This window comes from Humulus lupulus, chromosome 6 (assembly GCF_963169125.1).
Source record: "Humulus lupulus chromosome 6, drHumLupu1.1, whole genome shotgun sequence".
Classification (NCBI taxonomy): Eukaryota; Viridiplantae; Streptophyta; class Magnoliopsida; order Rosales; family Cannabaceae; genus Humulus; species Humulus lupulus.
In genome coordinates, this window is record NC_084798.1 from 207678754 (window position 1) to 207695671 (window position 16918).

The window sequence follows — 16918 nt, forward strand, 5'->3', positions numbered from 1 at the left end:
TAATATTGCAGGTGAGTAATCTTTAAATTTTATTTATTACTATTGCAATAATTATTTATAAAATTATAGTTAAATCATGCATGTTTTACTTTAGTGAAGTAGGTTCTGGGAAATTTGTTATTGACGGTGATATAAGCATGGAATTATGTGTGTTGATTTTGTGGTTGTTTGTGTTGAATTTATATATAATTATAAAATTGGGATATGCTACAAAAACAAAGGAAATTCTGCCAATTTTTTTTATAGATTTTATTAATTGTTTTCCTTTTTCACTTCGCACACTATGTCGAGATATTTTGTGTGTTATTTACAGGTTTTTAAATTTTTGGAGATGTTAAAATTTAATAATTAAACTTCAATTATGTTGGATGTCCTAGAAAAAAGAACTAGGAGTGGAAGATGTAGATGGATATGAAATTTGGATAAGAGCGCGAGAAACGAAGAAGACTCTTATCGAAGATAATTTGGACAAAAAATTTGAAGAAAGAGTTATAAGTGTTTTAAAGTAAAGTAGGAAAAAATTTTAAGTGTTGTACAAGTTACTAATTTAATCTATCATTGGTTTGTTTCATAGAATGAACTAAATGACAAAGTTACTAGTAGCCAAATTGTCACCAAGGATCGGGAGAACATCTTGCCAATCCAACAAGAATAGTTAAGCCGATTAATGACTTAAATTTATTAGTAAGGCTATTTAGTTTATACATACCTTTAGTTTTATGTAATTGTATATATAAATGTTTAGGCTATTTTACTTAATTACAATTATGCGAATGTATATATGAATGATTAGGTTATTCTACCTAACAATTATGTGAATGTATAAATATTTAATTTTATAAGAACTTTAATTCTAAGTGTACAAATTTTGTGATTTTTATTTCTGTTATAAATTAAATGAAAATAAACCAATTCCAATTGTAAAAATATATAACTATAAATTCATATAATTAGACTATTTAAAAAAAATTAGGGCAAAATATATATATATACAAAAATAGAATTGATTTAACGACCCAACTATTCTAGACTTTTGACCATTAATGACTACTATACTAATCTTAAGAAAATGTACATATGAAATAACCATAACTTTATTTAAAAACTATAAAGTAAAGGTTAAATACATAAAAATTCATTTAGGATATGGGATCCCATTGTTTTGAAAACAAAACATAACTTAAATAAATTGGTTACAAAATTAAGTGCGGAAAAATAATACATAGAAATCATAACTAAAAGACTTAAAAACTTCATCTTCGAATCGAACGCGCAATCCACCGATTCCATCCTGCTTCAATACACATCCTCAAACTGCCAAGAATCTTTTCGCCGCCATAACTATTTTCCTGCACATATAAACATAAAGGAATGAGCGCCTAATGCCCAGCAAGGACAAACTACTAACCACATAAACATACACATAAAATCATATCATAACATATGCTAAAAACATATCATAACATATACTATATAAGACTACTAATAATGGCCATTATGACATGTGATAAACCATCTACGTCTCCTGTCTAATATTTGAGGTAGGTTATTAGATCACATGTAGTGTATGATAACCCATATACGTCCCTTGTCTAATATTTGAGGTAGGGTAAATCATAACATAACATATAAAAACATAAACTTATCATAACATATTAAACATAACATAACATAAAAACATAACATATCATACAAACATACAAGATCTAGCCTATTTTCCTTACCAAAAATACCGGGATATGAGAACAGTTTTGGGACTTTGGAACACTCCTAAAAACCATAAATGGAAGGGTGAGTATACTAAAGAGAATGAGATGAAAAGAATGGAAGAACTATTAAGAATATACTTACCAAAAACCTTATGTTCAAGAACTTAGATTTCCTATCAAAGAATAAAGAATAAAGTTTAGGGGCTGAGTAGAAAACTATAAGAACTTGAAGAAAATAATGCCAAATGAACTAGAGTTTTGGAATACCTTGAATGCTTTATGACCAATCTAAACCTTGAACCGAAATGTGTTATAAACCTTACTTTCCAGGTGTTTGGTAAGCTTAAAAATGATTAAGCGTATAATCCCCAACCCAAGTGTTTACACTCTCACAATAACCTAGCAACTTGCAGCCTCTTAACTTAGCTTGATGAATGAATGAAAAATGCTTGGTGCTAGGTCTTATTTATAGAGTTCTAAGAATAAAAATCTTCTAATTATAATCCAAATTTAAATTTAAATTTAAATTTAAAATAGAATCCTAAGGAATAAAAATCTTCTAATTATAATCCAAATTTAAATTCAAATTTAAAATAGAATCCTAAGGAATAAAAATCTTCTAACTTTCTAAATCTCGTAACTCTAAACTAACTTATAGTAAAATCAACATATCTGGAGCTGTAGAAATCCGATTTAGAATATCTTTATACCTTTAGAAAGCTAATTAAATTATCTACAACTTTTTAGAAATACTATTTTACGAAATTCATAACATAACTAGGTCAAAAATAGGTCAGAAGTTACAGTACCCTAAAGTTACGAAAAATCTATTTAATTATCTAAATCACAAATAAATAAAATATCTAAATCACAAATAAATAAAATTGTGAGTCTAAATATCTAAATAAATATCATGCTCCTAACTGATTCTGGTGAAGACTAAGCCTTATATTTCCCTTATTAAAATAATAACTCCTTAATAATCATGCATATGACAAGTGTCATAATCATATTGGCTCTATCTAAACCTTAGGTTATAATAATCATCATATTAATAACCAGCAATATTAATTAAACCTTATGTTATAATTAATATTCTTAAACTATAGGTTAAACTTATAAAATCCATAACTATTTTTAGGAGTTTCCAACTAAGTCCCGGTTTGAACCAAAATCCACAGTAATGAACATACTATAACTAATACTAGTTATTACTACTACTACTACTATCTAACTAGCTAAGTAAATTCTGAGACTCTACAATTGAGCCATTAAAAAATAATTATTAAAAAAAAATGGGGGGGAGGGGGGGGGGGGGGGGGGGGGGGGGGGGCTTTCTACTTCGGTTAGTATGTAAAAACCAAAGTAGAAAGTGAGGATTCTACTTCTGTTTTTACATAATAACCGAAGTAGAAAGTGCCCAGCAAGGAAGCGTGCCCCACTTTCTACTTCGGTTATTATGTAAAAATCGAAGTAGAATCATCACTTTCTACTTCGCTTTTTACGTAATAACCGAAGTAGAAAGCCTATTTTTCACTTTGGTTTTTAACTACTTTGGTTTTTAAAAATGAACACACATTTTTATGTGGTTCAGTAATTAAAATCTAGGCATGTTCACAAGTCACTTTTATTGATAATTTTGAGTCAAAGCTAAACAAAATAATTTCCTAGAGTATTTTTTATACAAGAAGTGAATATAAAACAATTAATGAATATGGCCGGTCTATTTATAGGACACGTATCAAACTCTTCTCCCACAATTTATGAGTGAAGTTACAAAATATTTTACAGTAGATAATAATAAAAGTACGTTAACCAAATATCTGATCGGTTTGCTATAAAAGTTGAACTATTATTTAAACTTAAAAACGACTTTTATTACAATATTTATAAAGTTGTTATGTACATTTGAGTTGAATCATACACATGCGCCTTTTTCGAGCTAATAACCAGGTCATATCCCTTCGAGATGTCTGTCTCTCGACTTGAAAGAAGCCTAAATACTACTTCGAGCGTGTACCCATGTATAGCGTAGCTTGGCCACCGTAGAAAAATTCCATAATATCATCTTTCTGAGCTTATTTTATACATTTCTCAAGCTAATTTTCTTTTCAGCTTGATTTTAATCATTTCTAAAAATTGTGTGTAACAACTAATAAAGTGTGATTTTTGTAACTAATGCTCTTAGGGGCAAATTTTTTTGTAACTAATAATGTACGATCATATTTCTTTACTCACAATAATTTTCACTTTTAGTGACATATTTTGTTGTGACTAATTAAACTTAAGTTTTTCGTAGAATAAATTGGCCTTATAAAAGTATATAGTATCGAGAGTTTTAATATTATTACAATATACATATAATAAATTGATCAGGGTGTCCTCCCTAAAAGAATAAAATATTAATTGATTAAATTTTTTAAAATGTACTATTTAGTAGAAAAATATACTACAATGATCAAATTCATTACAACAAATTATATATTTATTTTGCGCAAAGTATACTTTTAGTTACAATAAGTTTAATTTATCAATATTTTATAGAATGATGCGACTATATATATAATTAAAAATATATTAGGCCAATATAATTTCTCTAATGCTTTATTTTTTCTTCACTTTGAAGATGAGGATGAAAATTCAAACTCAAGAATATTAAATCAATATCAAGACAATTTCTACAACCACACAATATCTACTAATAATTGGGCAGTTGGAATCATCAATTGATTTTTTTACTTTTTGTATTAACGTGTTGAAATATGATACACAACATTTAACTAATCTCTACTAATTAATGGGTAGAAAAAATTACAGTTGTGGTTGAATGATTATTCTTTTTAATTAAATTATATGTGGTGTTGGGCATCTTCTGCTTTATAACAATACTCATAAATTACATGTGGATGTGTAATTAATTTTAATTATACAATTTAAAAAGATGTGAAAATGTCAATGGTTATGTGTGATTTATATATGTCCTTGCATATTAATCTTACTTCAAAATTCATTAATATTATATCTAGTTGAATATTACATTAAAAAGCCCACCATGTCATACAATGTAAGTGTAAAATGTTGTCGTATATATAATATTTCAATAATAATAATAATAACAACGACATAGAAATTCAGACAAATAACATATATTAAAAAGAAAACTAATGTATATATCTCGGCATTAAATCGTGCATTGCATGCAAGCAACAACTGATTGATCAAATTATAAATTAGAATTAATTATGAAAATGGGTCAATAAAATGGAAACCAATTGGGTATTTTATTCATACAAGACGAAAAGAAAGAAAAAAAAGAATTTAGAATAACAATATCAAGAATTGCTTAGATAACTCAGCGCATCCAAAATCAGAGTTAGTAAATATTACAAATAGAGAATGGTATATATAATCCATTAGAACACAGTAGTATATATATATATATATCATAGCTTCTCAGCTAAATTGATAAGCATATATCTACCACACAATTAAACATTTATTTCGAACTTGGAGTCGCGGCTTTTGCAATTGGTGATCTAGCCTCACGAGCCTTTCTCTCCCGGGAAAGTATTCCGGCAACCCTATACAAAATATAAATAAGAATTATTTCCTAATTTTCTTATATATTCATGAGGAAATTAAGGCCGATGATATTTATTAATTAGGCATAATTGAGTTAAAGTGTACATACGTAGTATACATATTTTTATATATATATATATGATTATAACAAACGAGTAGTATATGTATATATATACCTTCTGATAGCCTCTTCATTTGTCACATCATTATGAGAAGGCTCAAAAGAACCAGTCTCCAAATTTACCATGGCAACCGGTTTCTTCAACAAAGCCTCTCCAACTTTCACAAGTTCATTCAGGTTTTCTTTGGTAGCAATATCCACAGAAGATACCTTTTCACCTAGTGTATCATCCTGCAATTTTCACCGATTTATTATTATATAATCAAAATACCATAAGATCTCGATCATCAATGAAAGTAAATCATGTATTAATTACATGTAGCTAGGTTAAAATATGATCAACGTACTTGGATTCGAAGATAGTTTTTGTCAGATTGAAGAGCCTGAAATACAGTGGAGAGGAAAAAATCGACCAAATCACTACTTGCTTGAGTGAAAATGTCGACCAAAGGAGTGGAATGGTGGCTGGTCAGCCATCCCACAACACCCCACTTAGCTGCTTCAATTGCGTTGTACTTCTCATCAGGTTTTGGCGTACCAGTTCCTAACGACACAACCAAAAATCGGCCGTACTCCGTAGGCTTGATCGGAAAGAAGTCTCGATTTCCTTGTTGGATTTCTTTTGACACTTCATTTATGGCCACCAAAGCCTGAAAATATTTACAGCAATTATTATTAATCCCGAAAAATTAAATTTCGAAAACCCAATATTATATATATGAAATAATTTACCGGATTGTTTGCAACGACACAACCATCGATGAGATTAAACTTTCTAACTTGGCCGTTTGAATGTGTGGTTTCAAAACTGTGGGCCGGAAGATAGGTCGGGGCAGCTGAAGTTCCGGTGCATATATCAGAGAGCAAGGCATCTTGGCTGGGATTCTTTTTCACCTAATACAACATAATTAATGATAATTAATTACTAAAACCAGGTCCAAATGAAAATTATAAAATGAAGAATTTTAGAGTAAAAGGGTCTGAATGATATGTAATAACATAGATTTAATTAAATTAAATTACCTCATAGCTAGAGAAGATAGTGGGTTGGAGGCGCTTTATGTCAAAGGTTGGGATAACAACGTTAGTCAATGTCTGGTGCAATCGCAGATCTCCTAGTATTTCCTTTAGTAAGTTACGCAAATACTTGCCATCATATTTTGGACCTGTTATAGCTCTAATTGTCTCCAACGCACCACCAAGTACTGGCACGCTGCATATGTATGAATTCCAACGTCAATATATATATATAAATATATATATATTTCATATACGATCAATACATGCAGACTGTTTTAGATTTTGTTGAGTTTGAGAAAAAATTTGGTTATATATATAGTTTAGGCTTAATTTTATGTACACACTTAACATGTTGTGAGCTTAGGTTTCCTAAAATTAACAACTGTTCGATCAATCTATTGGATAATTATATATAGCTATAGCTGCCCAATATATAGAGCCATTAATTAATTATACCTTTCTTGAGGGAAAATTTTAGGACCGTGTTCAAGGTAGAACTTGATGATATCCTTGGCAGCAAATAATGGTCGATTGTTTTCGTCTGGAGCAGTAAGCATGGCTGTAACGAGCCCACCTGTGCTAGTTCCAGCGATCACATCAAAGTAATCTGCAATTCTTGCTTCCTCGCCATCTAGTCTCTGCATGGATATATATATTTTTGTAACACATAATCGAACCATAGAGAATTAATAATAATATTGTATAATTTCACAAAAAAATGAATATATATTAAGTTGCATGTGGATGCGGCGTCGTTTTGTACGTACCTGGAGCTCAGATTCTAGGCAGCTGAGAATGGAGCCGGGAATAATACCCCTTATCCCACCACCATCGATGCTAAGAACAGTGATGACATTTCCATAAGTTGGAGATTGTAAGAATGACCTTGCTCTCTCCATTGCAATAAATAACTTAGATTATTTGAGATTTAATTAAAGAGGAAAAAAAATCTTATAATTTTTAAGACAAGAGAAGGGCTTAAGAGAAAGAAAGATGTTCGAGGTATGTAGCTAGTTAATATTGATTGTGTTGGGTGTAAGAAATGAATCTCGAGTGTCCTTATATGTATAATTTTGTTTTACTATTCTACTTCCAGAAAATGGGATATTAATTTAGGATATAATACACATAAGTGGGTGATCATATGTATGGTCAGTCAAAATAATTCTCTCTTTTTTTCAAAATAATTTTCTGTTATTACCAACTTTCTCGTTTACGTTGAAATTGGACCACGTATAATAACATATCTAAAGTATCAATATGACTATTTTTTCAACTTTCCAATTACCTGGCCAATGATACAAGAGATACAATGTACTGTTTATTTACTAGTCGAAAATATACGAAGAATACTTCCAACAATAACTGATTTATCAGAGAGACTGCTTCGTCTTCTTTCTTGTGACACTTTTCCTTTCTGATTTGGTTTTACAAATGTGATTATTATAATGGAAGATAATGTATGAATCAGTCCAATTAGAAAATTTAAATTTAATATTAATAATATATTAGTAAGTATCTAGAATTGTAATATTGAATTTAAAGGAATGATTATTTTTAATAAGAATGAAAATTGTTGATTTTGAAAGTTCCAAGATTGGCATTGTTGAGAGGCTGTTTCATGAACAGGAGGATAATATCTTGAGAGAAAACAAAAGAAAGTGAGAAAGTATCACCACGTGTTTAAGTGATAATTCGTTATATATATATAAATATATTTAGTGGCATAATTAAATGGACAGATCATAGCTTGTAGATCACACTATTGTTACATCACACTTTATTTTATTTTTATTTCTAATCTTTAAATCTCAAAAACAACAAAAATATCACTTATTTTACTTTTTTTATATTATTTATCTCTTAACTTTATTTATTATTTAACTTTATTTCTTTGCGTCCTTATGGAATCGATCACCCGATCTATACTACGACTACCGCTAAGTGGAAGTCACATTTGGGCGTTAAATAATGCCAAAGATAGAGTAAATGGCGGTAAGCTGAGACATCCAGCTGACTCGCTAACTTGGAAAACAGTGAATGTGAAATGGCCTAAATTTGGCAATCACTACAAGAAACAAGGTTTTTGCCAGCGCAATTCGGAATTGCGTCGGCAAAAACAACTTTCACCGGCGCATTTAGTGAATTGCACCGGTAAAAGTAACCTTTGCCGATGCAATTCCGAGTTGCGCCAGCAAAAGTTTAACAATATATTATGAAGGGACTTTTGCCGGCGCAATTCACCTAACGCGCCGGCAAAAGTCAGCGTGAAATTAATGTTGTGCACGTTTTCAAGGAGGTAGGTGGCCAGACTTTTGCCGGCTCGTTTCGTTGCGCCGGGAAAAGTCAAAAAATACGTCAGTAAATGTATGCTTATTTAAACGGCGTCGTTTTGAACTAGGGTTTCTCTGATAAACTTTTGCCGACGCAATTTTGTACTTTTGCCGGCGCAACGAAATGCGCCGGCAAAAGTCATAACATTATAACTCAGCCGCCCGAGCCTTCTTCTCCACTTTTTTCATTTTCTCAGATTTCTCTCATCTTCACCATTTTCCTCTCTTCTCTCCTTCATTTTCCCTCTCAAGGTAAGGTAAGTTATTTTATTTTCCCCATTGTTTGTTTGTTTTGCCCATAAATTTTCCCTCTCATTTCTATTTTTTTTTCTCAGTTGTACACCCCGCCGACGGGACCACCCCGCCACCACGGAACCACCACGCAGACCGGACCACCCCGCCACCACCAAACCACCACACCATCTGGTATATACTGATATATATATTTATATATGTTATATATTATATGTATAAACTAATATATATTATATATATAAACTGATATATATTATATATTATATATAATCTGATATATATTATATAATCTGATATATATATTATATATTTAAATTAATATATATATTTAAACTGGTATATATATAATTTTATTTATATATATATATGTTTTTTATGTTTTAAAATGTATATGTTTATATTTATATTTATTGTAACGACCCAAATTTACTAATAAGGCTTAAGGGCTTTGATTAGTGTGCCTGGGGGGCATAATGGGAAGTATGTGTGAATTTAATGATTAAGATGCATGATTATGATTTTAAAGCATGTTATATGACTATTTGAGTATTTGAGATGCATGACTATATGTATTATGATGTGTGACCATTTTAGCCCGTTGAGGGCATAAACGTGATAATTATGTTATGTGATTTGTACCACGTAGGTGTGGTGATATCAATGTGATGCATGTGCCGAGACGGTCCTAGAGAGCTAGATAACTCATAGTCACAACTTGATTTTATACCCGGCTCGGGAGGAGTCTAGCGGTACTTTGGGGATTTTGTAAATTAGTTCTTGAGAGATAATGGTAATGTTAACCCAAGATATGTTTCCAAGAGGGGGGGTGAATTGGAAATTTAAACTAATTTCGGAAATTTAAATTTTAATATGCCAAATTATGCAATAAATCAAATTTATCAAGTAAAAGCAAATATTATGGCAATCAAATAGATATAGCAAATAATCAAACTTGTAATGTAAAGAGTTGAAGGTTAAGAAATTGCAAACTCTCGAATTTTACAAGGTTCGGTAGAACTAAGCCACCTACGTCCTTGGTCTTCAAAGCTATGGACCTAGCTTTGAGTTCAACTATCGAGCCAAGTTAGCGGGCTTGACTAACCCTTACAGCCGGGAATTTTTCACCAAGGTATTTCCAAACCTCTTACAATAGTTTTCCACCACCAAGGACTATCAACCTCTTTTTCGGATTGTTGAAGTGCCAATCTCACTCTAACCGGGTTGTTTACAAAACCGGTGCCAACCTCACCTCAATCTCAATATGGGAATGTGTTTGATATTACAAGCAAAAATCACTCTAGAAGTATGATAATACAATGAGAAACCTAGAGTGATTAGCAAGCACACTTAGAAGAAATAAATACAAATTTTGGCTCAAGTGTGTGAAAATGTGTTTGGATGAGTTAAACTTTGAGAGCTCTTTGAAATCAATGGATTAGGTTTGGTATATGTAATAAATGCTCAGCCAACCTCCAACTTTGAGTGAAAAACGAGTTTATATAGAGTTTGGGAAAAAACTAGCCGTTTATAGCCGTTAGGGGTTAATTTTCGAAGCTGTCTGCCGCGAACCGGAAGTCGGGATGGGGAACCGGAATTCCGGTCTGGGAGCAACCGGAATTCCAGTTTCCAATCCGGAATTCCGGATGGCAAACAGAGAGCAAAAGTCCGAATTATGCCATTTTCCCATTTTTCAATTCTTTATAACTTTTAGCTCGTTTATCCGATTTCAAAAATTCCAATTGCGTTACGACCATATCGGGATGTATTTTCTTAAAAGTGAATTTAGGATATTTATTTCTCATTTTTAAAAAATCACCATTTTTAGTATGTGAGTGAGCCAAATTTTATACTTATGACTTAAAGTAAACTTGCAATCACTTTACAAGACTAAGAAATGAAATTAAACCTTTATCTTGAGTTTCTTGAGTCTTGAAATCCATTTCGGGTCATTTCCGGAAAATTTGGTAAAATTACCATTTTGCCCTTGGTCATAAGTTTGACTTTGAAATGCTAATTCACTTTGGTTTTTGCTACAAAATCAACAAATCATTAGTAACAAATAATAATCAAATATTTGTTAATCATCAAAACAAGGAGACTTAAGAGTTTGGGTCAACAATCTCCCCATTTTTGATGATATCAAATATTTGATTATTTTAAAAGGAAAATGAAATATTTTTAAATATTAATATTAGATTAGCTCCCCCTTAATGTGTGCAAGGGTTTAAAAATTTGAAACTTTACCTTTGATTTTTACCTTGCATGATTTTGTAAACTCCCTCTCAATTTATTACTCATAGTGAAATAAAAAGTTAGTCCAAAAATTGAGGTTTGTGCCAAAGTTAAAATAATCTCAATTAATTTCTCCCCCTTTTGATTCATCAAAAAGAGTGGCAAAGGAATTCACAAAATAAATCATAAGCAAACATAGATTAAACTTTTTAAACATTCATACATAAGGAAGATAAGTGAATCCAAAATAACATCCAAGCAACAAGGTTTAAACTAGGTTTATCAACCAAACACAAGAAAGATAAACACACAAGGAGATAAGGCATAAAGCCATGCAAACACACAAGTACATGCTTGTATTTTAGGTTGTAGAATCAAAATGGGAGAATGGAACTCGTGGGTAGGGTTTTTATGGGGAAAAAATTTCATTTGAAACGACCAAAAAGCCCTTAAGTGGCTGCTGTCAGCGCCAACCGGAATTCCGGTTGGTCTGTGCACAGGCAACCGGAATTCCGGTTGGTGCAGCAGCCCAGCCCCTTTTTCAAAAACGTGCCAAAAATCTTCGTTTTTAACCCAATTGACCCCAAACTTTTTCTAACACCTAAAATATGAGAAAATGAATATGATCAAACAAGAAAATCTGAAAAATGTTGAAAAATGACGATTTACGGTAAGCTTTTCAAAAAAGTTTAAGAAAGCTAAAAACTTACCAAAAATGAAATCTGTTCAACCAAATTGAAAAATTCTTTTTCAGCAGTTCAAGAATATCAAATATGAGGTGTGTGAAGTGACGGAATCAAAAAATATTGAAAATTGAGAATTTAGGGTAGATTTTTCGAAAAATACCTTAAAAGGCCTTGAAAAGTAGAAATCTACCAAAAATGAGTTTTATGCAACCAAATCGAAAAATTCTTTTTGCAATAGTTCAAATGTGTTAAATGTGAGGTGCTCAAACTGACGGATTTGAAAAATGTTGAAAATTGAGTAAGTTTGGCGAAAAACACTCATTTAGGCAAAAACTAACAAATTTTCAATACTTAGCATACCTAAAAATTGTTCAAAGAGTAATTCAAGCATAGAAACCCTATAGGCATACTAGATAGACTTATTTAGACATGTTCAAACACATAAACACATATACTAAACACATATGCAAAAATTCACATATTCACTCAATCAAAAATGAGTTCAAAGTTCACCAAAAATTCACACCATGACCTATAATTTGTTATTCTCAAAGACATATATCTAATAGGTCAAGTATTAAAAGACTTTGCTTATTTATGCATTAGAATCATATTATAGTGAAAGTATATATGCATAAGTAAGTAAGGAGAGATATGGTATTCAAGTAGCTAGTAAACCTTAAATTTCATTTATGTTGGTCATTCCTAGCTCTCTTCTAATAAAACTAAATCTCTCATCACTAAGAGGCTTGGTGAAAATATCCGCTAGTTGGAAATTGGTGCTCACAAAATCTAGCATAATGTCACCTCTTTGGATATGGTCTCTAAGGAAGTGGTGCCTTATATCAATATGCTTGGCTCTAGAATGCAAGATTGGATTCTTAGAGAGGTTAATGGCACTAGTATTGTCACACTTTATGGGTGTACATTCAAAATCAACATCAAAATCCTTAAGAGTTTGTTTCATCCAAAGTATTTGAGCACAACAACTACCGGCGGCAATGTATTCGGCTTCGGTTGTGGATAGGGCTACCGAGTTTTTTTTCTTGCTAAACCATGACACTAAAGAGTTTCCTAGAAAGTGACATGTTCCACTAGTACTTTTCCTATCCGTTTTACAACCGGCAAAGTCGGCATCCGAGTAACTAATGATTTCCAAGTTTGAGTTCTTGGGATACCAAAGCCCTAGATTCATTGTGCCTATCAAGTATCTAAATATTCTCTTAACGGCACTTAAGTGGGATTCCTTGGGACATGATTGGTACCTAGCACATAGACCAACACTAAACAAAATATCGGGTCTACTAGCGGTTAAATATAATAATGAACCAATCATACCTCGATACTTGGTGATGTCAACATCCTTACCACTTTCATCCTTGTCCATCTTTATGGAGGTGCTCATAGGAGTTTTCATGGACTTTGTATTGGCCAAGTCAAACTTTTGAAGTAGATCCTTGATGTACTTGGATTGACTTATGAATATTCCATTCTTTTGTTGCTTTATTTGAAGTCCAAGGAAAAAGTTGAGCTCTCCCATCATGCTCATCTCGAATTCACTATGCATACACTTTGAAAATTCTTCACAAAGAGCATCATTAGTAGCACCAAAAATAATATCATCAACATAGATTTGTACTATAATAATGTCTTTTGATTTTCTTTTAATAAAAAGTGTATTGTCCGCTTTTCCCATTGAAAAACCATTTGAGATAAGAAAAGTGCTTAAACGATCATACCAAGCTCTAGGAGCTTGCTTTAAACCATATAATGCTTTCTTTAATTTATAAACATGGTTAGGGTGTTTGTGATCTTGAAAATCGGGGGGTTGAGAGACATAAACCTCTTCCATAATGTATCCATTTAAGAAAGCACTTTTAACATCCATTTGATACAAGACAAAATTCTTGTGACATGCAAAAGCTAATAACATTCTTATGGACTCAAGTCTTGCTACCGGGGCAAAGGTCTCCTCATAATCAATTCCTTCTTCTTGATTGTAACCTTGGGCCACTAATCTAGCCTTGTTACGCACAATGACCCCATGCTCATCTACCTTATTTCTATAGACCCATTTTGTTCCAATCACCGATTGGTGTGATGGTCTTGGAACTAACTCCCAAACATCATTTCTAATAAATTGATTTATTTCTTCTTGCATAGCTAGAAGCCAAGATTCATCGAACTCGGCCTCTTTAAAATTCTTTGGTTCAATTTGAGAAATAAAAGCAATGAAATTACACAAGTTTCTAAGGGAGCTTCTAGTTGTGACTCCTTGTGAAGGATCACCTAGAATTTGGTCTATAGGATGAGCACTTTTGAACTTCCACTCATGTGGAAGGTTAGAATCCATACCTTTGCTTTCATTTACCTTTTCCACGGGTGGTTCCTCTTTGGGAGTTTGTGATGGAGCGTTAGATGATTCTCCAATGTCAAGATTTTTAACCTCCTCTCCCAAACCTACAACATCATCATCTACACTTTTGCTTGTAGGAGGGTTAGACTCATCAAATGCAACATGAATAGATTCTTCAACAACATTAGTTCTTTTATTATAAATTCTATAAGCTTTACTATGTGTTGAATAACCTATAAAAATTCCAACATCGGATTTTGCATCAAATTTTCCAAGGTTGTCCTTGGTGTTCAAAATATAGAATTTACATCCAAAAACTCTAAAATATCCAATGTTGGGTTTTCTCCCTTTCCAAAGCTCATAAGGGGTTTTATTCATGTTAGGCCTAATGAAAACACGGTTCAAAATGTAACAAGAAGTATTGACGGCCTCGGCCCAAAAATATTTAGGTAATGAGATTTCATTGAGCATTGACCTAGCCATTTCTTGAATTGTTCTATTCTTCCTTTCGACAACTCCATTTTGTTGTGGAGTTCTTGGAGTCGAAAAGTTATGGTTAAAACCATGTTCATCACAAAAGAATTCTAAGGCATCATTGTCAAACTCTCCACCATGATCACTCCTAATGGAGGTGATTGAATACCCTTTTTCATTTTGCACACTCTTACAAAATTTAACTAAATTTTCCAAGACATCATTTTTGAGTTTCAAAAATATAACCCATGTAAATCTAGAAAAATCATCAACAATCACAAATTCATAGTATTTACCACCTAGACTAGCAATTCTTGAAGGACCGAATAAATCAATATGAAGCAATTGCAAAGGTCTAGAGGTTGAAATCTCTTTCTTGGAATGAAAAGATGTTTTAATTTGTTTTCCAAATTGGCATGCATCACAAAGTTTATCTTTAACAAAAGGAATAGATGGCAAACCAACAACAAGATCTTTTCTAACCAACTTTGAAATAGAATCCATACTAGCATGTCCTAATCTTCTATGCCACAACCAAGAATTATCATTCATAACGGTTAAACATTTATTTTTTCTATCAAAGGAATCAACATCAATAACATAAACATTATCCTTCCTTTCTCCAACAAAAATAACTTCATTGGTTGAAGCATTTTCAATGGAGCATTTTGAGGATTCAAAAACAACACGAAAATCTTTATCACATAGTTGACTAATACTAAGTAAATTATGTTTAAGGTTATCAACAAGAAGCACATTTTTAATACATGGAGAGTATACGTTACCGATATCACCAATGCCCAAGATTTTTCCTTTTGAATTGTCTCCAAAAGTGACAAAACCACTTTCCTTGTTCTTAAAACTTGAAAATCTTGATGGGTCACCGGTCATATGCTTTGAACAACCACTATCCAAGAACCACAAGCTTTTGCTCTTACTTGTTGATTCCTACAAAAGAAAATTATTTGTTGGTCTTTGGTACCCACATAACTTTGGGTTCTTTCTTGTTAGTTTTGGAACCCTTTGGTACCCATTTGGTCTTGCCTAGATATGCATATCTCTTTACATGACAATATGAAATAGTATGACCATCTTGGTTACAATATGTGCATGTAAAGTGTGGTAGGCTAGTTGGTTTTACAAAGAAGTTTCTCAAAAAATTTTGTTTCCTACTAGGATCATATCCAATACCACTTTTTCCAAAACCACAAGATTGACTCCCTAGCATAAGTTCATATCCTTCTTTACCTTTTGTAAAAGTATATATGTCATTCTTAAGGCTTTTTACATTAGCATGCAACTCAACAATTTCTTTCTTATATGAGGAACAAGTAGCACATTGAGATTTAGCCAAAAGTTTCTTTTCATTTAAAATCTCAATTTCCTTTAATAGCATGTTGGTCTTTTCTCTAAGGGTTTGGTTTTTAGCAAGCAATTTTCCAAAATCATCAAATAGTTCCTTAAATGAATTTGATAACTCATCATATGATATTTCTAAGTTATCATCATCATTTTCACTATCACAATCACTTTGGTTAGAAATGCTTACCCCATCATCAAGTGCCATCATACACATGTTTGCTACTTCATTCTTCTCCTCATTGTCGGAGTCCTCCTCATCACTATTTAGCCAATCCGCCAACATTGCCCTTCCTTTGTATTTATTCTTCTTCCTCATTGGGCAATCCATTTTCATGTGACCGGGCTTCTTGCATTCAAAGCAAATTGGTGGATCATCTTTGCTTTTTCTTTCTTTTTCTTTTGAGTCACTTCCTCTTTGTGGCTTCTTCCCAAAGTTCTTCTTGAATTTCATGAACTTTTTGTATTTCTTTGAGAAGAGTGCCAAGTCCTCCATGTCACTACATAGGCTATCCTCATCATCTTCACTAATGGCACGGGAGGAGGAAGACTTGAATGCAATAGTCTTCTTTTTCTTCTCAACTTCCTCTTCATCTTGTGCACTCATGAAAATTTCATGGTTCATGAGTGAACCAATTAGTTCTTCCAAGGGAAGTGTTGAGAGATCCTTGGCTTCTTGAATGGCAATCACTTTGCCTTGATAGGCTTTGGTGAGACTTCTCAAAATCTTGGTCACCATCTCCTTTTGTGAAAGTACCTTGCCAAGAGAATTCAAACCATTAGTGATAGTA

The 16918-nt window shown here is 32.2% G+C and overlaps 2 protein-coding genes across 2 annotated transcripts; both read right to left on the reverse strand.

Moving 5' to 3' along the window:
• Nucleotides 1-5205: 5205 nt before the first annotated feature.
• On the reverse strand, nucleotides 5206-7104 carry LOC133785914 (patatin-like protein 2). Its single transcript, XM_062225128.1, has 6 exons — nucleotides 6889-7104; nucleotides 6436-6625; nucleotides 6145-6306; nucleotides 5760-6062; nucleotides 5468-5643; nucleotides 5206-5290 (listed from the first exon to the last, which is right to left on the reverse strand). Exons 1-6 carry the CDS (start codon nucleotides 7074-7076, stop codon nucleotides 5206-5208), a joined length of 1104 nt encoding a protein of 367 aa, XP_062081112.1. The 5' UTR covers nucleotides 7077-7104.
• Nucleotides 7105-16249: 9145 nt separating this feature from the next.
• LOC133785915 (uncharacterized) lies at nucleotides 16250-16918 on the reverse strand. Its single transcript, XM_062225129.1, has 2 exons — nucleotides 16418-16918; nucleotides 16250-16262 (listed from the first exon to the last, which is right to left on the reverse strand). Exons 1-2 carry the CDS (start codon nucleotides 16864-16866, stop codon nucleotides 16250-16252), a joined length of 462 nt encoding a protein of 153 aa, XP_062081113.1. The 5' UTR covers nucleotides 16867-16918.